The sequence below is a fragment of the Drosophila subpulchrella genome, unplaced genomic scaffold, assembly GCF_014743375.2.
Source record: "Drosophila subpulchrella strain 33 F10 #4 breed RU33 unplaced genomic scaffold, RU_Dsub_v1.1 Primary Assembly Seq354, whole genome shotgun sequence".
In the NCBI taxonomy this organism is placed as follows: Eukaryota; Metazoa; Arthropoda; class Insecta; order Diptera; family Drosophilidae; genus Drosophila; species Drosophila subpulchrella.
In genome coordinates, this window is record NW_023665577.1 from 5,022,050 (window position 1) to 5,046,019 (window position 23,970).

General features: G+C 37.2%; 3 protein-coding genes across 7 annotated transcripts; 2 read left to right on the forward strand and 1 right to left on the reverse strand.

Annotated features, from left to right (window-relative positions):
- Window positions 1-207: 207 nt before the first annotated feature.
- Window positions 208-23,581, reverse strand: LOC119560705. 2 transcript variants are annotated; one of them, XM_037874297.1, is made up of 4 exons: window positions 23,123-23,581; window positions 21,324-21,437; window positions 15,914-16,193; window positions 208-3,872 (listed from the first exon to the last, which is right to left on the reverse strand). In XM_037874297.1, the coding sequence occupies exons 3-4, from the start codon at window positions 15,972-15,974 to the stop codon at window positions 3,727-3,729; spliced, it is 207 nt and encodes a 68-aa protein (XP_037730225.1). In that variant the 5' UTR covers window positions 15,975-16,193; window positions 21,324-21,437; window positions 23,123-23,581; the 3' UTR covers window positions 208-3,726. The 2 variants fall into 2 exon arrangements, with proteins under 2 accessions (XP_037730225.1, XP_037730224.1); XM_037874296.1 differs by lacking the exon at window positions 21,324-21,437.
- Window positions 7,803-10,768, forward strand: LOC119560703 (protein I'm not dead yet 2). 4 transcript variants are annotated; one of them, XM_037874291.1, is made up of 13 exons: window positions 7,941-7,963; window positions 8,028-8,139; window positions 8,198-8,314; window positions 8,375-8,523; window positions 8,589-8,703; window positions 8,758-8,813; window positions 8,866-8,991; window positions 9,045-9,380; window positions 9,471-9,565; window positions 9,622-9,708; window positions 9,766-9,959; window positions 10,343-10,480; window positions 10,539-10,768. In XM_037874291.1, the coding sequence occupies exons 1-13, from the start codon at window positions 7,941-7,943 to the stop codon at window positions 10,677-10,679; spliced, it is 1,689 nt and encodes a 562-aa protein (XP_037730219.1). In that variant the 3' UTR covers window positions 10,680-10,768. The 4 variants fall into 4 exon arrangements, with proteins under 4 accessions (XP_037730221.1, XP_037730222.1, XP_037730219.1 ...); XM_037874292.1 differs by lacking the exons at window positions 7,941-7,963; window positions 8,028-8,139 and having other exon boundaries at window positions 8,198-8,318; XM_037874293.1 differs by lacking the exons at window positions 9,622-9,708; window positions 9,766-9,959; window positions 10,343-10,480; window positions 10,539-10,768 and having other exon boundaries at window positions 7,803-7,963; window positions 9,447-9,565.
- Window positions 10,911-13,727, forward strand: LOC119560704 (protein I'm not dead yet 2). Its single transcript, XM_037874295.1, has 11 exons — window positions 10,911-11,018; window positions 11,078-11,210; window positions 11,265-11,381; window positions 11,527-11,675; window positions 11,729-11,843; window positions 12,068-12,123; window positions 12,184-12,309; window positions 12,372-12,707; window positions 12,772-12,953; window positions 13,128-13,321; window positions 13,395-13,727. The coding sequence occupies exons 1-11, from the start codon at window positions 11,011-11,013 to the stop codon at window positions 13,647-13,649; spliced, it is 1,671 nt and encodes a 556-aa protein (XP_037730223.1). The 5' UTR covers window positions 10,911-11,010; the 3' UTR covers window positions 13,650-13,727.
- Window positions 23,582-23,970: the final 389 nt, after the last annotated feature.

Genomic DNA, 23,970 nt, shown 5'->3' on the forward strand with positions numbered 1-23,970 from the left:
TTTAAGGATTTAAACTATTAAAAAATCCACAAAACAATAATATACATACGCCCTGTGGGCTAGTTAAAATCAACTATTTATTTGAAGGCAAAAAATATGAGCCAACTTTTCAGCTGATTATTAATGACCAGTTCCAAACTAACTAATCGAAGTAAAAAAAGAAATTTTTTTTAATATATATTTTAGTATTTATTTGCTGATATTCAAAGTAACATTATTATTTCAGATGTTCGAATAAAATCCCAGTTTGAGTTCGATAACACGCATAAACATTTCTTTATTGTATTGTTGTACATAAAGTATATCGTATATAGTTTTAACAATTTTCACACTACTATATTAACATTTATAGATCTCACTTAGTTAAATTTAATTAGTTAAAATAAAGTACACGTTTTTTCGTATTGAATTCTTTGTTTCATTGTACGTTTGGTCCCCCTTTTCATGACAAAAAAGGATGCACTGCCCTCGAATTAGCTACAAATTCAATAGTTTACTAGGTATAAGTGGTCACATCTATCTTGGTTACATAGATATCTATATGCTACGCCCGAAGTGCAATTGGATAAATGCATATACAATACACAATACGTCCCATCCAGCGACACTAAAGTAATTTCATTAATTTCGTTTCGTCCTGGAGCGTCCTTTCATCTTTGGCCAAGTCATGTGGCAATTAGTGAGACAGCCATACATAAAGAAAAAACTATAAAACTGGACGTAAAGTCGACTACGTGTGCTATGGGAGGTTTTTTGGGTGGTTGTGTATCTGAGTCCGCTTATAAAGTAACGAGTCATTCTTTTCGCACGCAGCGAAAGTGAGTTTCCCTTCAAAGAATAAAGGATAAGGATGCATTTTAAGTTGCGAACCCCAACCATTGCCCCCCGAAACCCAATTTTTTTCTAACTCAGACACACGACAAGTGCTAAAATTTGTGCTCTGCGTGCTCTAGCAATCTTTCCTTTTTTATTATGGACATCGTAAAATTTATTGTTGCTCTTTGAGCGTGTCTGGGTTTTTATGCTGGGATTTTTCTTGCTTAACGGATAATTAGTAAAGTTTTTTCCTTTCCATATTCCGCTTTCCATGGCTATTGTTGATGATGAACTATTAAAGTACATTTCGGTGGTTGAGTGTCAAGTTAACTTTTGTGTTCGGCTTGTGGTCAAAGTTTTGTGTTGTGAAAAGTAGGGATTTATTTAAAGGGTTAAAAAAAATGTTCTATGAATAACACACGAGAAACTTAAGCTGCTTGAAAGGGTTAATAAAAACTTTAACAAATTCTCCTATATCAACTTTGAAAATAAAAGAAGGGAGAATAGCTTAATATATATAAAAAGAGCAGTAAAATTATATGACAGGAGCAATTCGCCAAATATATGAGTAACCATCCTAATAAAAATACATTTTCCAGACTTCACTTTAACTGAAGCGTTCTTTCATCATAAATCCTTCAACGTAAAATCGTCTCAGAGTTAATTTTCCATGTCAATAGACCCATTTGGTCATAAGTAATTCGTCTGGCTTTGCCCTAAGAGCTCTGTAGCCGCAGGATCTGAGAGGACTCGGTCTCCACGTGGTTGCCAGGCAATTGATGAGCTCTCATCATGGCCTGCCAATTTGTCAAACGATAATTTTTGGTCCAACGAACTTTGTCATTTATCAGTTGTTTAATTTTTAAAAGCATTTCCAGGGGGAGTAAGGCTCGGCCCCATACCCACGAAAATCGACTTATTTGTTTGCTTTTAGGCCTCTTGATGTCCCTAAAAAAACAGGAAAAACAACAAAATGCCTCGAAACCGATGACGGAGGTTGTCTAAGCTGATTAACATTGAGTTCCCGACACATGGCCAAAAAGGCGGATGTGTGTTGGTTTTATTTTGTATTTTTTTTGGGGGATGTGAGCCGGAATAGATATTTTTGTGGGGCCTTCCGGGCGCCAACGTGAGCTTAAACTTATGACCACCCCCTAGTTTGGCCAGAAGGATCTTTAAATGTGGTCTATTTTGCTCTAATTTAATGCCAACTCTTTCTGGCCTTTATCTCCGACACGGAATCGCTTTGCTACCACGGAATCGCTGGGCGATTTCCTTTATTGTTCCTCTACGCTTTGTCCGTGTGCACTGCACCCAGTTTCCGTTGCTGTTTTTATTATTTCAGCCTCGAGCTACGGTCTTGAACCCATCCAAAAAAAAAGAAATGAAACCCAGAAAAGCAGACAAAAAGGCCAACAAAAAAAGGGATATAAGAAAAGTCACTCACTAGCTGCAAATGTCTCCCTGGTCCCTGTCCCTGTCCATTGGTTGGTTAAATGCTCCCGCGCTGTCAATATCCCAAATTGGAATATGTGTGTAAAACCACACAGAGAAAAAAGTATGCCATATTATACAACTTATAAACCTTAATAACACTTAAAAAACAAATAATAAGTACAATTTGTAAAATGCTTGAGGCGAATCAGGTTGATAATGATTTATGATATTTAATTACAAATTGAAACTTAAATAATGTTGATATTTTGGTTTTACAAAAAAAAAACTTTAATTATCTTACTGCTTTTATTTTTTTTCGGTTAAGATTAAAATTGGTCAAAAATGTAAGAGAAATACTTTTTTAAGTTTGCATACTTTTGAATTATTTATCATCAATAAATGGAACTGTAATAGTTGTGGCCTGTTTTAGCTGTAATACATATTTTAAAAATTAACCAGCTTATGTCGTTTGAATATTTTCATTTTCTAAAAAAAGGTTGTTGCTTTAAAAATTGATTGAAAAATATTTAATTTTTTTAAAGATTAAAATTTGATTATTTTTTTACTATTTGCATTAATAATGATGAATCAAATTAAATAAATATAAGTAAACGTTTTAAGATCTCTGAATGACTATTATCTGCGACTCTTTGCTCTACAGGTTACAACATTTTCTCTCCGTGTACATATGCACAATGTTTCCAGCATTCAGTTTGGGGCAACAATATCGACACAGCGCACTTGCAAAAGTATCGCTTATATTTCTTTCGGCCCCATTATTCCGTGGCGTGAGGTTTCGGTTGGCTCTTTTTTATTATTCCTCCTCGGTTTGACAAACAAAAGGTTGCTGCATGGTGGAATTCGAGCGAATTGCATTTTAAATTGAAATGCTCGGGTGCGGCATAAAAACAAGAATTTATGAAAGTCTTAAAAAGTAGGAATTGTCTGGAGCAGCGCACAAATAGTACAGAATTGAAAAAGCCAAAAGCTTACTTATCCTTTGTGTTGATTATTCTTTTTCCTAACGACCAAGTCCAAGGAAAATACGAAATGGCAAAATTCAAACGCCTAATTGGCTGGACAAATGTCAAGTGCCAGGCGGCACCCACTGTGCACAGTGGGCAAACAATAGAGTCATGCTTCCTGGCACTTGAGAAAAGCTGCAACTGTGGCAAAAAACCAACAGAGATGCCGGAGAACGTTTAAACAGCAGAAATTCCACTGCTTTCCGATTTGTGTACGTGTCTGGCGGGGATTTTGGGTTGGGGGGAAAAGAGGAGCCTCTTATTTGGTTGCAGCCACTCTGGGTTATTTTTGTTGGCCAACTAAATCGTCAACGTCAACATTGTCGCAGACCGTGTTGACATTTAGCCTTGCAGTGCCACCGCTGCAAGGGAGAACAAACACAGGACGAAAAGAACGGAAGCCCCTTCCTTCGATATTCCGATGAGGTGGGGGAAGAATTCGAACCCCTTAGGCGTTGATATAGTACTCCCGCTTCTTCTGGCACTTCTCATACGCAATGTAGCACAGGGCGATGGTGATGAGCACCAGTATGGTAATCCCCATTATGATGCTGACCAGTATAATCTCATCGTTGATGCTCTTGTACGAGTGACCTGAAAAAGACAACAAAAACAAGCGAAAGAAACAAGATTTAGAGGCCTCGCTAACAAATTACAGGCAATTATTCTTGTCAGGTGGGTTAAATGGGTGGCTTCCCTGCTGTTGTTTGCCAATCCACAATGCCGATTTTTTAAGGGCTCAGCACATGCATATTCAAACAATACGGAAAACAAAAAAAATTTAGCCGGACCATGACAAATGCAGTGTTGTAAAGAATAAACGATGGCCATATGCCAGAAGCAATCTGGATGACAACCCTCGCACACACAACAGAGACATTAAAGCTCGCAATAAACAAAAATAATATAAAAATTGGATTTGCAATTCGCATTTTTACAACAGCAGATGTTTCAATATTTTACGATCTCCCCACACATGCCATTGGATTATTAACGCAATTATCGGGGCAACAGTATGCAAAAAGCCTGCTTGGGATTAAGCTTTAAGCTTGATTAACGTACAATTAAATTAAAGGTAAAAAAGAAGGCTTAACGATTTGTACAAATGGTAAGTGACAATCATAAAAACAAAAGCTGCTTAAATACAAAATATTAAAAAAAGTTTAAAGTTAATTCGGTGAACTTCACCATTTAAAATTTTTGATTTTTTAAAACACTTACTATTCTACTCCCAAAAAGCAGAAAGTTAAGATTAAATATCGGTTGTATTAAAAGTATACCAGAGGCAGTTTTGATATTAAAGTAAAGATTCAAGACTAAATAATATAATAATATAAAAAATGTTATTTCTATATTAAAGTATATTATTTGGATTTATGGTATTATTTTTAAACCAATTATTATATAACATACCTTGAAAATTATTAATTTAATAACAATAGATGATTTTCTATGACTTTTCTATTCGGAATAGTGCTTGAAATATAATCATTAAAAAAATTTAAAACAAACTAAAATACATAGAAATTTTTTTATGAATAAAGAATAAATCCCGTTGTTTTAAATCTTATTTGATGTATACTTTTTATTTTAATCCCATTGCGGTTGGGTAATTTGCCACCATTAACTTTTAGAGCCTTGACTTAAATTATAGGCGAGTGCGGTATTTGCAAATATAAAGCATTCATTTAAAACGCGGTTGGTTTAATTTCAATTTGGCATAACCATAGCCATTTACACACTACCGACTTTTTGCAAATAGGCTCTCATTGTTCGGGTCCATTTGGGCCAGATGTTTGCTTTATGGGTAATTTAACACATAATCGATGCCGAGCATTCACTCGCCTTCAGCGCTCGACACACATCAAACAAATTAAAATCGTGTTTACAGGCAGCCAAAGCGACGCCGCCAAGGATTTGTTAATTAGAAGGCTCGCATTACGGAGGCTCAAAGCCCAATGGGCCATGTTCCAAAGCTGGGGCTCACCATAAATCTCATATTCGGTATAATACACATTGTATGTGGTATATTATGCATATAAGTGCTTGTGCGCTCAATATGCTTAATGGTCGGCTTCGAGGCGTTGAGTGCTCTCCATGGTTCACAGTTCACGGTCACTTGGCCCACATAAATAGGCAATCATTTCGATTGTTTTCCCCTGGTTGAAAGCCTCACCTGCTGTGCAGGCAATAAAATTCCAAATGTATGCAGAAAATGTGCAAATCGCTAGAAGATAAAACAAGATTTATGGGAGATTTGCATTCCCAAAACAAGATATTTAAATGGCAAAATAAATAAAAAAAAGGCAAGTTGAAATATTTGTCAAGTGATTCTCGATTGCATTTTAATATTTAATTTCCGTTTTATACTCGTATTAAATATATTGTATAAGCTTGGTTATTCTAAACGGATTTCTGTTTGGTAATTTTCTCGTCCTTAAAGACGAGGTGTGCCAATTTCGGTAAACCACATTGTCAATTAGTTTTGCAAATATTACGCTTAGCTTGCGGCAATGTGAAAGTGAAAGCGCTGTCGACATATGGGACCCACTTTGAACAGGAATATAGATGCCATGACTTTATTTTAATTTCCATAAAAAGTGGGTTTCTTTCAAATCCCTAAGATTGCATGGTATAGCGAAAACTAAAATGTTGTAGGTTTGGCAGCATGTGAATCATGGCCTTTACTTTAGCAAACTTTTGAAAATAACTTAAACTTAGTTATTTTTACTGTCTCTTTATCTTCAATTCTTAAGTTTAATTGCCATGTCTAGCATTAAGAACGCATATTTCTTGCATTTACTATATTTTCTCCAAACTATAAACTTTCAGGAAAAAGTGTATAACTTGTATAAAAATCTAGCATTGTTTATAAAATATTTGCTTAATTTATATACATGTATAAAAAATAGGTTTTAAAAGATTTCTAATTATTCCACAAAATCTAAAATAAACTCGAAATCCATTCAATTAGTTGAAGTAAACTGACTCGTCAGATTCTAATGAAATGGCTAATGGGGTTTCCCCAAGAGTTTCAGTGCTATAATATGCCAATTAAGAAGAACTTTCAACCGACAATTGTATCATTAGCCACTTTGGGTATTTTGCAAAAGTTTCCAGTGACATTCAAGTGCGGTCAAAGTTTTGCGGTGCCTTTGCTATAAATACACACTTCTTGTGAATTGTTCAGGCATTTATAAGTTTTATTTTAAGACCTCGAATTTGCGGTTGCATAAAACATCAAAAGCGCAAGAAAAGTTTGCCGTATCAAATAATAATTCACAGAGATGCCTATCCGGGAGGGCTGACAAGGTTCGGGGCTGTCAAAATGTAAGTTATGATAGCGTGAAATATGCAAAACGAATGCAGGGGACGAACGCCTCCGACTCAGCAAATTGAAAGACGTAATAGAGCCCATGGGCAAAAACTGGGCTAAACTGAGCGTGAATTATTAAGGTTCTCGACTGGATGGGCCCAACAGTCTTCGGGGCTCCAGCCAAGGGCACATGTCCTGCTGCCAGCCGATATGTATGTATTATATTTCATTTATTGTTCTCTTTCCGACCAAAAATCTAGTCAATAAAGTCATTTGACAGATTATGTGAATAGACAGAATACAAAAGACCTAAAGGCGAGGAGGAAAGCTGGGGTCTCTCATTCATATAGCATTATGTAATATCCTCCGCCGAATGTGTAAGAGTGCGTTTGTGTGCGTTCTGTCTCTGACGTCTCCAAAATGTTTTGTGGCCACAAGGATTTGGCCAACATTAAGGAATTTCATTTGGGCCAGATTGAAGCAGAACTTCCCAAACACTCCAACAAGGATGCGACCGCCCAAAGTAAATATTTAATCACACAGAGAAAAATTCGAAAAATAAAATACACCAATAAAAAAAATCGATGAGATCGTAATAATAAAACAAGATCACGCACGATTTTTTATCATTTAACCAAAATTAATGATTTAAAAAAAAAAATTGTTGTTTTTTTAAGTTGTTAGTTTATAACCTTTATAAATTATACTTATTTTTAGGCAAGTGACTTTTTTTACTTGCTAAGTTCGTCTTAAAATCAACCGTACTTAAATTTGAATGATGGCAAAATCGCATTTAAAATTCTGACAACTGCAATAGAAACGAAAATCAATAGAAAATTGCTTGGAATTTGGTTGAAAGAGTTTTCAGCGACACTAATTGATTTGATAAACAAAATAGAATCAAAAATCGACTGGATTTGTTTGTAAGAGTTTTCTGGGACACTAATTGAATCTAATGTTTAGGCGAATTCAAACCGGATGCTGAACACCCCCGTAATTCGGGCTCTTATTTTCTTTGCGTGGCTTTCTATAATTTGAATGTGACCTCCTCTGATTGTAGAACTGTCCGGGTGCGAGAGGAAGTTATCAATTAGATGACATCAAAGAGTGTTCACATTTCAATTTCCCTTTCTGAAACAACACTGATTGCCGGCGACCCTTAACCAAGAGGACACTACGAGAGCAGCGAAGACACTTTCCTCAAATACGCTTGAATAACATAGTACTCCCTGTTCCTTAGATCCGATTATGAATGTACACACTATTCCGCACACATAATACCTAATACGAAGAAACACCAAATGTTAGCCAAATAATCGCAATTGGTGGCCTGAAGACCATACAAGATGGCAGAGCCAGAGGAACAACGGTTTGATTCGATGATATGGAAAGTAGCCCAAGGAACCGCCTAACTTATATTACGATTCCCATAGGGAGGTTCGACTTGGTCGCTGCTGTAAGTACCACTGGCGAGGAAAGTTAGCTGTGATGATACCTACACTCACGTCGCCGATCCTCATTCTGGGTTTTACGTACGACCGGGCTGTAAGTACGGGTTAAGCCCTCTAGATATGGATCGTATTATCGAGAACTGATTTTTCAGGAGTACAAGTGTATGTACCTCATAGTCACCATGGCACTCCTGTGGATCACCGAAGCCCTGCCCATTTACGTTACTTCAATGCTTCCCATTGCCTTTTTACCACTTTTTGGTCTTGTTGTGAGTAAGGTATATCTTATTATTTAATAATTATATAATTGAAAGGCACTGTATTTTTAGGAGACCCCAGTAGTGTGCAGACTGTACTTTACCGACACCATTGTCATGTTTCTGGGTGGTCTCATTATGGCCTTGGGCATAGAGTACTGTAATCTCCACACCAGAATTGCCCTGAGAGTTATCCGGATTATCGGTGGAAGTCCACGACGGTAAGCTTGAGACCGCTTTATTATAACAGATCTCATCTTGCAAATTTTTGAATCTGTTCATGCAGATTATTTGTGGGATTGATGAGTGTGAGCGTTTTCATGGGACTGTGGATATCGAACTCGGCCGGAACGGCCATGATGTGTCCCATAGTCAAGGCGGTAATCAATGAAATGGATGTCGTAAGTAATTTGATTTTAAAATACCATCTAACCGCCTCCTAAATCTATTTTTAGAACAATATATTTCCTGTATATATGACGCAAGAGGAAGAGCCAGTGGAGGAGGGGGAGTAAGAACATGTGATTTTTGGCATCTATAGTTGTTCCACAAACCATCCACAGTCCACCGCATCCCTCCAAAGTGTCGATTGCCTTCTACGTGGGCGTGGCGTACGCCTCCACAATTGGCGGACTGGGAACTCTTATTGGCACGGGCACAAACCTTGTCTTTAAGGGAATCTACGATCAGTAAAATAATAGAGTGTGCAGAAAACAAAATAAACAAATTTTTATAATCGCAGACGGTTTCCCACTTCCACGGAGGAGATCACATTTGCCAACTTCATGTTCTACACCATCCCCCTGCTGGTAATATGCAATATAACGCTGGTCATCATCGCACTGATGATAACCCACATGGGTTTGTTTCGACCAAACAGTAAAACTGGCCAGCGGATAAAGGAGGCGAATTTAAACCGGAAATTGTTAGAGGAAGTTTTGCGACAGCGCCATATTGATTTGGGCCCAATGAGCTGTCACGAGATCCAAGTGGCCATATTGTTTTGTGTAATGATCCTTCTTCTAATTACCCATAGACCGGGCTTCTTTCCGGGTTGGAGCGATTTGCTCAACGCACAGTGAGTATTCGTTTACAAAGGTATTAATGAAATGTTCTTATGAATAAGATAAACCCAAATGGATAGATAAATATCCCTTATCTATTTTAGGCAAGTAAGAAGTTCGGCTGGATTGTTGTTTCTTATTCTATTAATGTTTGCGCTGCCCACTCAATATACGTTCTTTAAGTACTGCTGCGGCAAAGGTAAGTTTCCTAAGTCTGAAAGCAATTCAAATCCTTTAAAACATCGCATGTCACAGCTCCTTTTCCCGGTCAGACATTAGATGCGTTATTAGCTTGGAAATTCGTGCATGACAACATATCCTGGGGTCTATTGTTCCTGCTGGGTAAGATTTTTAAGATGCCCAGGGCTCTTAAAGCAATTCCCGGACTTTTTATTTCAGGTGGGGGCTTCGCCCTGGCCGAGGCCAGTAAAAGAACTGGCGTGAACGTAATGATAGCAAAGGCAATGCAATTCCTCATCGGAATGCCTAGTATTGCTGTGCAGATAATCACGATTCTACTGTCCATGTTTTTCTCAGTCTTCAACTCTAACGTGGTCGTAGCGAACATTATTTTACCAATTTTGTGCGAAATGGTAAGAAATATATATATTTATTGTTTATTTTTATGGTCACCCAATTGGAATCATACTAAAGTAATGTATCCAAAATATAATAAAGCTATAAGGTACTGCCAGTCGATCGGGATGGGTATTTATTATTTTATTGTATATTTAAATAGCCTCTGGGATGTAAGAAGTTCTTTAAATATAGATACATTATTAAAGTTAACCCGATGTTTTCTATGCAAAAAACAGTATAGATCTCCGATATGTGCCGTTTCTATACTTGATTAGCGTACACAAGAAAAATTCATATTGAATAGATAGATTTAAGACTATATATTGTAAAGAACTTCTAGAAAATATCTTTATTACTGCGTTGAAAACTACGAAATAACATTATTTTCTTCATGCAGGCTCTCGTTGTAGAAATCCACCCTCTGATCCTGACTTTGCCATCTTGTTTGGTAATCAGTATGTGCTACTTTTTACCAGTAAGCTCGCCCCCAAATGCAATTGTTACGGACTATGCCAATATCAAGACTAAACACTTGGTAAGTAAAGCACTTAAAGATAATCCAAAAATATCCAATTTAGAGAAAACTTTTTTAGGCCTGTTGCGGCGTCTTGCCCACCATCATCGGATTCCTCCTGATTATTTTGAACACGAATACATGGGGAATGTTAATATTTCCTGCAGTCAATACCTTTCCAGACTGGGCTAAGGAAATTAAGAACCAGAGCAATATCTAAACGAACGCTATTGGTTTTGTAACAATATTGTTATTGTAGATATACATTGTGTAAAGTGCAAAACAGGATTGTAAAGCTAAGTATTAAAGGTACCGCGTTTAGCTAATAAGAAGTGTAAGCCTAAAGGCATTTGAGAATTTTCTGGTATTTGTATAACAAGGTCTTTGGAAGATTAGCAAAGTTCCTTAAATCCAAAGGTTATAAGTAAGGGTTTACAATAAAAAGTATTAGAGAATAGATTCAAACTTCTTTCAGCGCAAGAGTGAGCCATGTGAAAATTGTTCTGTTGAATACAAGTTACAAAATAATATTGTGTTAGAAGCCAGACAAAATGGCCGAGTAAGATTTTACAACTTCATTTTGTTAAAAAACAATTGACCTTTGATCTCGTATTGCAGTGCTGAGGATAGATTGGGAGGTGGTCAAGCATGTAAGCGCTGTTGCGGTTTCCATTGGAGGGGCAAGGCCACCATCATCATACCCGTCGCCACATTGCCACTCATGATTTATGGCTTAATTGAGGACAACCTAGTAAGTTAGGCAGACCACAGTCCATGGTGGATAACTCCTTTCCCCCTCCTGCAGGCATGGGTATGCATGTACCTGGTGGCCAATATGGCACTCTTCTGGATAACTGAGGCCATCCCCCTGTATTTGACAGCTCTGTTTCCGATTGTTTTTCTGCCCATGTTTGGGATTTTGGTAAGCTGGTGTTTCACAAGATACAAACTGAGATAGGTTTTCGAACAGCACTATAAAATTTTTGATATGAGAAGTGGATCTCCTTATTATCAAGTTATGTTTTTATATTTATCCGTTGTGATCTTTCATATCTAACATTTCCTAGCCCTCGGATAAGGTATGCAGCTTTTACTTCAGCGACACTGTGGTTATGTTTCTTGGTGGATTGCTAATCGCTCTAGCCATCGAGTACAGCAACCTCCATCAGCGCATCGCACTCACCACCATTCTTATAGTGGGCTGCAGTCCTAGGCGGTAAGTCTCCTTCCAAAAGTCGATATAAAACTAATATGGTTCCCTTTCGAAAGTTTGCACTTTGGCTTGGTCATGGTGACTTGCTTCATATCGCTTTGGATCTCGAACTCTGCCGCCACCGCCATGATGTGTCCCATAGTCAAAGCCGTTCTCAACGAAATGGAAGCGGTAAGATATTTTTATTATTATGACTCAATTTCTATATAATGGAGTGCTATGGTGATTATATTCTGTTTTAAACCATGAATTCACAGAAAATACTTTGTTGTATTTAGTGGTCCTTCGAGCCGGATAAACTTCATCAAAGTTTTAACATTATGTCATTAATTTGTAGAAAACTAAACATATAAATTATTATTAAACTTTTTGTTTGTTCTGACCTTTATTTTTAGCAAAATATGTTTGCCGTCTATAAGACACAGGAAGAAGAGCCAGTGGAGGAAGGCGAGTATGTGTCAAATGTTGGCACATAAAAAATATTTTATAAACTATCCCCATTTTCTATTAGTCCTCCGCACCCATCCACCATCTCGATGGCTTTCTATTTTGGAATCGCATATGCCTCATCAATTGGTGGATGTGGAACCCTAATAGGAACGGGCACAAACTTGACCTACAAGGGCCTATACGATACGTAAGGATACTTGGTTGAGTTTGGTGATCTTTCTAATGCCATACTATTTATAAAACCCATAGGCGCTTTCCGAACTCCGAGGAGAAGATTGACTTCCCCATCTTCATGGCCTACGCCATGCCATTTGTGGTGATCGTGCTCATCATTCTCACGTACCTTTCGCTGCAAATTACCCACATGGGTCTCTTCAGACCCAAAAGCAAGATTGGTCAGGAGGTGCAGAAGGGCGCCGAGGGCCAGGCCGTTGTGAAGGCCGTGATCAAGGAACGCAAGAGGGAGCTGGGATCAATGAGCTGTCATGAGATTCAAGTGGGCCTGCTCTTTATCCTAATGATTTTTCTTCTGTTCACCCGAAGACCAGGCTTCTTTCCCGGCTGGGCCGACTTTTTGAATGCCAAGTGAGTTTTCCTCGGTCTTTTGGGGAGTATATAATAACTAATAAATTTATTTGATTCTTGGTAGAGCCATCGGCAGTGGTCCACCGGTATTTTTCTCGGTCCTGTTCCTCTTCGCTCTGCCTACTCAGTATACCTTCTTCAAGTACTGCTGCGGAAAGGCTCCGTTCCCTGGACAAACTATGGATGCCTGCCTCTCGTGGGTCTACTGCCACAAGTACACGCCCTTTGGGTTGTGCTTTCTGTTGGGTAAGTATTTCTGTCAACCATATAAAGCCCAAGAATATACATATCGCATCACAATTCATATTATTCTTTACCTATTTATAAAACAATGGCTCACAATCTGAGAATCATCACTAAATCGAGAACCAGTAAAGCTGAATGAAAGTATATTATTATATTAATTTATTTCCTTGGCAGGAGGTGGATTTGCTTTGGCCGAGGGCAGCCGGGTATGTGGAATGGCTAAAATGCTGGGCGAGTCCTTGTCATTCGCCGGGAACATGCATCATGTCCTAGTTGTAGCTATGTGCATTTTAATTTCACTATTTTGTACCGCCTTCGCTTCTAACGTGGCCATCTGCAACATTCTGATTCCCATATTTTCGGAAATGGTAAGTTTCTGACAGTCATCCCAAATGTTTATTAATTTTATTATTAATGTTCTTTTAAAAATGTACTGCTTAGGCCCTGGCGATCAAAGTGCATCCCATCACATTGACTTTTCCCTCTGCTCTGGCCTGCAGCCTGGCCTTCCATCTGCCAGTGAGCACTCCACCTAACGCAATTATATCCGGCTATACGGGTCTGAAAACAAAGTACATGGCTGTGGCCGGTATTTTGCCAACCTTTTGGTCCTTCTTCTGTCTGCTGTTCACTGGAACCGTGTGGACAATGGTGATCTATCCGGCGAGCACGGATTTCCCCAAATGGGCCAGTTAAATTAAGGGAAATAAAACAAATGCCCTGTGCAAATAGCGTATATATAATCAAGAAATATATTATATTTTTAAAGTATTATGAGAAACATTATTATTTGGAGAGCAATCTTAAAGTAAGGCTAGACACATATACAAATATTTTAAAACATTTCTCATAACTTTTATCTCTTTCCTCATACGTATTAAAAAAATCATAATAGATTGCATACAACATTTTTAGTATCTCTTTATCAAATTTCCGCCATTCCCAATAGTTTTCCTGTCAAACCAAAATACTCGTACCTTTTGTGTAAAAAGAATGGCGGTTTTGCTTTGGCAGCAATCTTATTGGTGTGAATGCCGAGCCTTGCAAAATGTAAGTATATTATTCGGCTTCAATTTATTAAGTTGTCCTTTAATAATTTGGTTTCAGTTCTAGGTGACAGCACAGTCGTTGCTGCTTTACTGCCAGGCTTATTCAGTATTTCTTTTGATGACTAATAAATACTTAATGCACAATTTGCGGCAATAAAAACTACACTAAACTTGTTTGAAAGTACAAAAGCCTTCTCGATGGTTGAATTTCGGATCTTGGCATGGGCGGAAATCTAGCCTACGGGTGGGCGTTCAAGCTCACTTAGCAGAAAACAAAAACTTTATGCAAACACAGCAAAATGTCCTTCGGCTGGTCCTTCACCTGAACTCATTCACATTCGCAGCGCAGTGTGCTGAGATAAAATCAAGCCAAACATCATTACACGGAGCAACAGAATTATATTGCTTTCATGCGTGAATGATATGTGGGTTGGCCCAGCACCCGAGGAACCATTTATAGCACACAAATCCCCAGCCGACACACGCATAAACAAATAATGTACAAGCACGAGAAAATTCCAATGCGAGTAGGTACTCATGTGTATAAGAAACGCACCGAAATAAATGTAATAAAAACCCTGACAAGCGGAATATACATACGTAATCAAGACACGAATAAAAACACGCTTTTCAACACTGATTACGGTGAGGCATGCGGCAGGACTTCATCAGCAGGACGTCAGGACGACGCCAACGGGGGGCCAACATAAGCCCGCCAAATGGGCGACAGTGCGGACAACGAGCCACCCAAACATCCGCCACCCCAAAATGCCTGCTGGGAACGGAATGTACAGTGGTTAGGGGCTGAAGTAACAACGAGGCCTGTCATTTATTCATAAACCAATAATAATGACAGATTTCAATAAACATAATTTTGTATTATTTGGACATTTACTTCAGCGCTGAACCTGTCTGGCATGCTGACAGGCGAATGGGAGTAATGAATTATTTATCGTCGGATATTTTTTGACAATAGCTCTCAGATAATGTATTCTGCGTTATTTAAAGCTTTTCAACAGGGTATTATTATGAGGAGGGGCACACTGATGATAGGCAGAGTCCTTTAGGTTATTTTATAGGATTAATAATTAGAATATATATTTTTTTGCTTTTCGAGTCATGATACATTTTATTATCTGGTTGTCTTTAAGAAAGTAATCAATTATTTATCAACAGATATTTTTTGATAATAGCTTTCAGAAAAAATATTCTACATTACTAAAAGCTTTTCAACAAGGTATTATCTAAATATTTTTAAGGAACACTAATGATAAGCATAGTCCTTTAATTTATATATTTTTTAGAATTTAGAATAAGGATAACTATATCATTGCTTTTTCGGTTCATATTATCAGGTTTTTTTAATTGGTTATCTGTTACCCATAATACTATAATTAAAAAAGTGGATTTATCAATAATTTGTTGTTCCTCTTCTGAGTTTATTTCTAGCAGAAACAAAATAAAGTTGATTATTTTTGCGAGTAAGTTAACAAATGATCAAATCATGAACATTTACATTATGCATTAGTTACCCTATACACAAAAAAGGCAATAAGTCATCGGCGGTTTTCGTTTTTTGTTGATTCATAATGTTGAATCCATGAATTTTAGATCTTTTTAGGAAATAAAATAATCAAACGTTTCCATGACTATCATGGCACCCATAAAATTAACAATAAATCATTCGCTTAATGTGGAAAAAATGAGCGGGCATATGAATAAGAATGGAGGGTTTCCTTTTGCTTTTATAAAATAAAATAGAATTATACCCAAAATAATCCTACGAAACGGTGAGGATATAATCATATTTACAAAGTGTGAGATATGACCGACACAAATCCCTTATTAAGGTCTGAGTCTTATCTTGGTTTCTCCATCAATGTCATTATATTTTTATCCTTATCCACTCACCACTGTAATAATTGTTGTCCGAGTAACCGTATTTGCCGGCTGTCCTGCCCCCGCCGGCCATCTTTATAGATTGCTTTGTTTCCTTGGCTCGTGTTGATACTTCCTGCTGCCCTAAGCCGATGTTGTTCTTGTTAGTTAGTTGTTAGGACTTTGGATGCCACTTCGGGACCATAAAGCACTCAAAGCTGTATGGTCTGCTGATCGGCTTTTGGTTGTGCTACAGTTCCTTATTTTGCTGCTGCTTCTGATGCTGCTTCTTATGATGCTTCCGGGAAAACAACTGAGGGAGAAAAGCGGAAAGGAATGCAAATAAAATCTCTGAGTAAATCCAGACCAACAAATTGTTAATGACTCTGTCAGGAGCATAATCAGCTTGGGTATGAAACAGAAATCAGAAATCCCACACACACAAGTAGGCAACGCATGCCGAAGGCATAGGGAAACCGGATATGGTAATATGTTACAAAGTGTTCTGGCTTTTGCGAAAATCAAAATGAGATAAAAAATGTTGGAACAGAAAGAAATTAATATTTTCTTATGTATTAAATAAAATAAAAAATTAAAAATATATGTAGCTACAAAGATTTGTAAAACATTTTAAATTTACATTTTCCCACAGTAACAAAAATCATGAAACCTACAAAATTTAAATATGATTCATAATTATAACCAGGAATTTTAAATAGGACTTAAGAGAATATATTTAATAATTAAAAGCAAACATTAAGCACAGGCCATGTTTTTAATTGACACTTTCCCACAGCAACGTATATCACAATACCTAATGAAACTGATATATGATACCAAATATGTTTAACCATTTGAAATTATATAAGAATCACGAAAACATAGAAATTCTTAAGGAATATTTAGACTTTATTGCCATTAATAATTAAAAACCAACATTAGGCGCAGACCAAGATTTTAATTGACACTTTCCCGCAGCAACGAACAACATATTTTTAAATTAAATCAAAATATGGAGGCATTCGGATATGCAAAATAAATCTGCTTCCTTTGTTCGGCTCCAATGGAATCCATTTCTGGGAACACGCTGGCTCAGCCGCTCGTCACATTACGTATACGCAACGTCAGCATGTTTTAATTACAGCAAACACCCAAACAGGAGGGCTCGCCTCGTCTGGTCGTGTAATTATGCATATAATTAATATGCAGTACTTATTTAATATTAACCAAATTGCTGCCACTTGGAGCGTGTCGCCGGCGGCAACAGCAGTGGCAACCATCGAGAGTTCTGCTCCCATGGCAACAATAAATTGTGTTCAATTTGTGTAATTAGTGTAAGAAGCTCAGGCAGCCAAAGGTGAATGGGCGCGAGTGTGAGTGTGTGCAATTGTGTGTTAGGGGGCGGGGCCAATTTACACACATAAATTGTTTCCCAGCTTAGAGAAAGCAATTTGGAAATTGCATGCCCAGGGATCACAGGGGGGTGAAAGGTGGGGGCCAGAGGCTTTGCGGTGTGTTTATGCCTGATGCATTTCTCTAGTTAGTCTGCTCCATTTACTATGCTGGGGGCTTCCGATGGGAACATGGGACCACTGGAACAACGGGGCGGATTTGGCCAAATGAGCTCGGCGATTTGCCATGCCAAGTGAGCACATTGCAATTTGCTGACGATAAATTCCCAGTTAAAATCAGAGCTTAGCGCAAAGCGCAAATTGGTTCTCCTTTGCGGGGTATGCAAAGTGTGTCTCTAACTTAATTAAAACTTAACGAAAGCTGTTGGAACCAAGTGGCAGAACCGTGTTATTGGATAGTTTAAAGGACTGCTAGGATGGAACAACTGGTTTTGGAATAATTAAGTGAGAACAAATGAACCTAAAAATGTACATTGGGTAAGAAAAAATGTTAAAGGTTTTCTCTAAATATCACCTTCACAAGTTAACTTACTACAAATATAATCTGATTTGAAAGGTCATATGTTATTTGCACATTTAAAATTCTTGCAAGTTTGAAGGTCGCTAGGTTGAACTAAGTAAATAAAATAATTTTGTATACGTTTTGTATTATTAAGCTTCGGTAAAACATTATAACATTTTAAATCTCAAGACATTATCATCATTTATTCCCTTATTTATCATGGGAAAAAAAAGCATCTACATACTTTAAAAGTCGCTAGTATAATTAAGTGTACACAACCAGAATTCAATAAAATAATTATGTTTAGGTTTTTTATTATTAAGGTGAGGTTTAATATAATCTAATTTAAAGTCGCCAAAAAACTTTACATTCTATTATTCCCATATTTATCACGCATTCAAACATACTTTAAAAGTCGCTGGGATAATTAAGGTTACATATCTTAAATTCAATTTTAAAAAATCTAAGATAATTATGCTTAGGTTTTTTATTATTAAGCTAAGATTTAATATTATCTAATTTAAAGTCGCCGAATTGTTAACTTTACGAGTTAATGCCATATTTATAACGCTTTCATGAATATTTTAGCAGTCGCTACAATAAATAAGTGAGATAAAAGTGAATTTCAATTAATTTCGTAAACTATAAATTAATTTGTGAAACCCCATCTGATACACTCAGGGTTCCGCTACCAACTTATCCCATAAAACATCATCAATCAAGACAAGTTTGCACGACTGGCTAAATAGCAGGGAAAGTTTGAACTCGCAGACCAACTCCTGGGCCAGCTAATCTGTGTTCCATATCACATCACTCACTTAGGAACAATCCATTTACGGCTGAGCTATTAGATTCCTGCCAATCGACACGAACTCTTGTCTGGCAAACTTTTCTGTTGAGCACTTTTCTGTGGCCTAATACAATTTAGCGACTCCCACGCACAACAATATGTTGTAGCCGTCAAGTTATTCAAATTAAAATACGCATCCAATGGATGCCATCCATTTGCATCTTCATTCAGGGGCCACCAAATTTGATTATGAGCAAAAGTTTTCACTGGATCAGTTTTAAAAATTTCTTGCACGTACTGCGTGAAAACTCAATTACACGATGAAAGAGCAATTCCTCTTGCGAACCGGAAACAGGGGGATCCTGTTCCTCCTTTTCCGAAAGGTGGCAAACAAATAATAATAGAAGTTTTTCCGCTCTGCTGTTTGTGTGTTTTGTATTTTCTACTGCGATGTTGTCCCACACTAAGAAACTAAGTGGTATAAACCAAGATTATCTGTGGATTTAATTGTTAAGTCCAAACTTGCATCATTCTGATATTTAAGACTGTTTTTATTGTAATATAAGCTAAATTCTTTTATATTTGTACAAGTCTAGTAAAATGATTGTTTAAAAATATATCTAATAATCATTGTAAATTATTGATTTTAAATTAATTATTCTTAACTTAATAAATATAAAAATTGAGAGAAAAAGCTTTAATAAGATACTAATACTAAACTATATACTTTTTTTCCATAAATTTTGTTTTATGATAACAAACTTTGTTAACATACGCTTTTACGTTGTTACAGGTGAAGTTAAGAAAGATTAAAGTTCAAGATTATTGTTACTAATAAATGGTGTGCCATTTCTCTCAGTGACCGAATTCCTTGCCTTTTTGTTCCTTTTGTTTAATGTTTATTTTCCTCAAGTGTAGTTGCAGCTGTTGGGACACAAGCCAAAGGAAGAAGACCGCAATCCAAGTGAGAACATATGTTGGACAGCAGATACACACCAGCGCATAAGAAATAATAGGAGTGCGATAAAAGGGAAATGGAGGTGAGATGGGATGGGCAGGAGGGTGAAGACGAGGTTAGGAGTTCGGAGGCTGTCCAGAGTGATGTCTTCCATTCGGGGTCCCAATAGGTTCCGTTTCTGGCTCTGACCTCCAGTAAAGCCAAGTGATGACCGAAATAGCACTAAAATTGTCGCCTCTGTTTCTCTGCATTCAGTCAGGCTTTGTCTGTCTGCGTGTTTCCTTAGTGGTGTGCGTATGTTTATGGAGGCGTTTCTGACTGTGTGTGTCTGTGTTGACGGTTTTGGATGGTATCCTGTGCTTATGTGTGTGTGAGTGGAGTACGCCACATCCTGTTTCCTGGGCATGGCGTGTGCGCACGAGTGCCATTGTCTAAATTATTTGGATGGCGTACATTTTCCGTTGAATTTGCGTGCCCTGCACCGAGGACCTGTCCATGGATCCTACTTCTCGCCGAGCTCTTCTCGGAGAACTCCCTGATGGCTTCTGATGGGGCACTCGACGGCCCAAAAACAATACATCAATTTGTACGTATACACGTGGCCCGGGCGTTTGTCATGGCAAGTGATTCCTCATGATTGGCCTAATTGTCAGTCAGGTCAGGAGCACCCACACCCCTACTATCATGAATGGAAAACCGATTCGATCTTTCCATTTTCCCTTCCCACATGAAGTACTTAGTCACATATTTGCACAGAGTGTGTGGCTCTGGGATGGACACTTAAAAGCTACATTCAATTCTTTCATATAATACATTTTATGCAAAGGTCAAAGTTTAAGTTATTATTAAGTTTAACTAATCTATCTTGTATTTAGTAAATATAATATAATAATAAATATAATAATTATTAACATTTTTGGTAGACTCCAAAAATAAAGGCTAATAGGTATTAAAGGAAAATTAAAGAAGACAGCAAAGAATTTTGTTTGCCGATTTTTAAACATAAACTCATACAGGCTTTTGTGTGAAAATTGTTTTAAATTCTTTTGAGAGACATATTCATATAACTCATCACAAAATTCACATTCATCTCAACAACTAAGCCGCTTATTAGGATGTGACAGTAACATTTTAGAGCTTAGCATGAAACTGAATTTAATAAAATGTGTCAACACTGCGTATACGTGATAAACGTATATATAAGGTCCACCCCAACACGCACGTGCTATGTGGGTTGGTTCCAGGTACAATATGTACATAGAGTTAATTGATGTGCTAATGGATGCTTTATTTTAGAATGGCTCTTATTTATATTGTGTCGAAGCCATTTAATTGGAATAAGGTAGCAAGCAGTTTTAACTTGGCTTCAGTACACCCTTAAAAGTTGCGTTAAAACCCTGTATAGTGTTATTTTTAATTTCAAATTTTTGTTTGACTTCAGTAGCATTCAATCGAAACTTTCGAGCCTTAAAAAAAAAAGTTTCTCATGGAGCTACACAACTTTGACAAATAAACGGATATTATTCTTCAAATAGATAAATCGAAGACTTCGAGTTTTGCAAACAATTGACAGCGTTCCCTTTTCTCTTTTCTTAAATTGAATTTTATTGATTTTCCGTTCACTTTATTGGAATTTTCCCTCGAAACGTCTTGCCAAAGAAATCTGTGTTTCCCCTTCAACTGCACAGGTAAACACTTTGATTTACCTATCGCATTTGGCCACCTCAGTACACAATATTTTGATCCTCGAGGGATTTGGAATGATGGTCGAACACGCTTACCTGTAATTAGACTGGGGAAAACTTTCCGACACGATGTTTATTAATTGCACATGTGCGGGCCACAAACTTGAGCCAAACGCCTTTAACCAAACTTCCCAGCATCTGCTCTTCAAACTGCAAGGAGGTGGAAAGAAAATCGACGCCATATCTTAGCCGGCTTTTGCTGTGGCTTTCCTTGAAAAATTGAAAAATATAAAGTCGTTCGAGTGCCTTGAGCACCGGTAAGCACTATATAAATGGAAATATTGCACAAGACGGGTGCATTTTATATGGTGCTCCACTTTGAGCGAGAACTTGTCTGCATAAAGTGAGCAGAGGATATGCTAATAAAAGATTTAACTAGAAAACGATTAATGGTTAAAAGCTGTTTTATGTTAGCACAATACGTGCTATTTTCTCAAGTTTATAATGGTCGGAAAAATTGTGAAATATGGGTTCTTAATGCAAATTTTAAAGAGCAAAGCCATCGTCAACAGTCTGTTTTTTATGGCCGTTTTATACCAACTTTAAAGTGCGTTTATATTAGAAAAGTTAAAGTTTTAATACGCCAGGAAACTGTTTTTAAAGTCCCAATATTAACATCTATTCTTAAATGAAGTGAACATCCTGATGGAGAATTGATTTGTGCGGTAGAAATTTATTATTCCAGGCAAGTCACGTATATAATTTTCACGTATGCAAGTTCTATTGTGTTTTATTTTTTAAATGTCAATCAAGAAACGTGTTATATCCATGTCTATGAATAAATCTGAAACTCTGTTAATATGTGTACATACAAAAAAACATTAAGCAAATAACTTGTTATAATTGAAAGCTATTTTATGATAACACGATGATTAAGTTGCTGGAGCTCACATTTTTAAGGTCGTTTAAAATATGAAATATAGTTCTTTAAGGCAAATATTTTATGGTGGAATCCAACGCAAGATTTTATTTATTATCTTGATTTACAGCACTTTAAATGCGTGTAAGGTTTAATTTATATTTCTTGCAAAGTAAAATTATATCGGAATTTTATATATTTCCTTAGAAGTTCCCTTTTTATCTTAGCTTTATAAATTTAACAAAGAACTCTCGTTTGAAAGGAAGCTAATTGGCTTTGCCTGAACATTATGACGTTTGACGTACCAAAGAAGTCTGGAAAATTCTTTGTAATCGCCTAACAGTCAATAAGAAAACCTTTTCGTAACTGCCAAGAACATCTTGCAACCTCTTTTGAATGATCAACTTCATGACTGTTTCACATTGAATCCCAACCATCCGAATGTACAACAAACTGTTTAAAATTTAAACAAGGCTTTGGTAATAAGAAACCAAACCGATTTTTCCAGCGTATTAATACCGAATATTTAAACATGTAATAAAAGACAATTTATAATGAGTTGAAAAACAATCTGAAGACCCGAAAGCACTTTTCCAAAGTCTCATTTGATAATAAAACCATAAAATTCAATAGCTAAATCATAATATGCAAATGATGGCCAGCGAAAACAAGGCTTAAATACTTTAAATAAGTTTAAAGCCCAAGACTCGTGGAGGAATCGACTAACTTGATGGATGATGAGTGGGAGGCAGAGCGTGAACTTGACTCTGAACTGTGAAAAATGGAGTGCCGATGGAAGTGTAAAAATGCCAGTTTGCAGTAAAACGGCGGTCATAAAAAAGCTGTACAGTTGCCCATAAAAATAAGGGAAAGTGGTTCCAATACCGAACACACCTGGGTAGTTGACAGACTGCCAAGATCTATCTGCTCGCGGTCTATAATTGATTTGTATTGGCCATATGGCTGGGGGGCTTACCATCAGGCTTTGTTGTCTGCCAACTGCCATTAAACGGCTAATTAAGATTTCAGTCCGCTGGCAGTGGTCCAGCAGTCTGCCGCAAATCTCACGCCTTTTCAAATCCCTTTTTTTGAGCCCTATTTCCCGACCCTTTGGTATATAAGATGTCCAGCCAGCGGGCGACACAAAAGCGCGCGAAATTACACAAACAAACGGGGGAACCAAAAAACAGGACTATCTCGCGCACACACGCAGTCACGTAAATACGGAGTGGCCGTCTCCAATTGGTCCGAGTAAATATGGCGCCAAACGAGTCGAGGATGTCGCCTTTTGGAGCCTCCGTTTGGTTCGGTTCCCTCTGTGGCACTAGCACTTCTGTCCCATCTGACGGCGTTTGTTCTACTGATGAATGAACCCAGCGAAGGATGCCAGGATGCGGAAAGTTCCCAGCATGCCGTGGACCAACAGCCGGAGAGCTTTTACTACGATGCGAGCTTTTACCCTAACCATTAGTCCGGGCTGAAGATAATATCCTGCGCAATTCGACGAATTGGCGATACCTACTACTTAGAATCTTATTTTTTAGCATATCCTAGCTGGATTCGACCACTTCATGAAATAGCACTTACATATAAAAGAATACGTAAAATTAATAGAAAAAAGAATATCTTAATCGATATATGGAATTTTTTGATAAATACAGAAATAAGAGTTAGTTTAAAAAAAAAACAGTTTGAACGATATAAAAATGGTCAGGAAAATGGATATAAAACTTCGTTTTTTGAAAATATACGCATACACCCATGATACACTTATTTCTCATCTTTTTTTTTCCAAAAATCTATTTAGCTAATTTTTGTATGAGC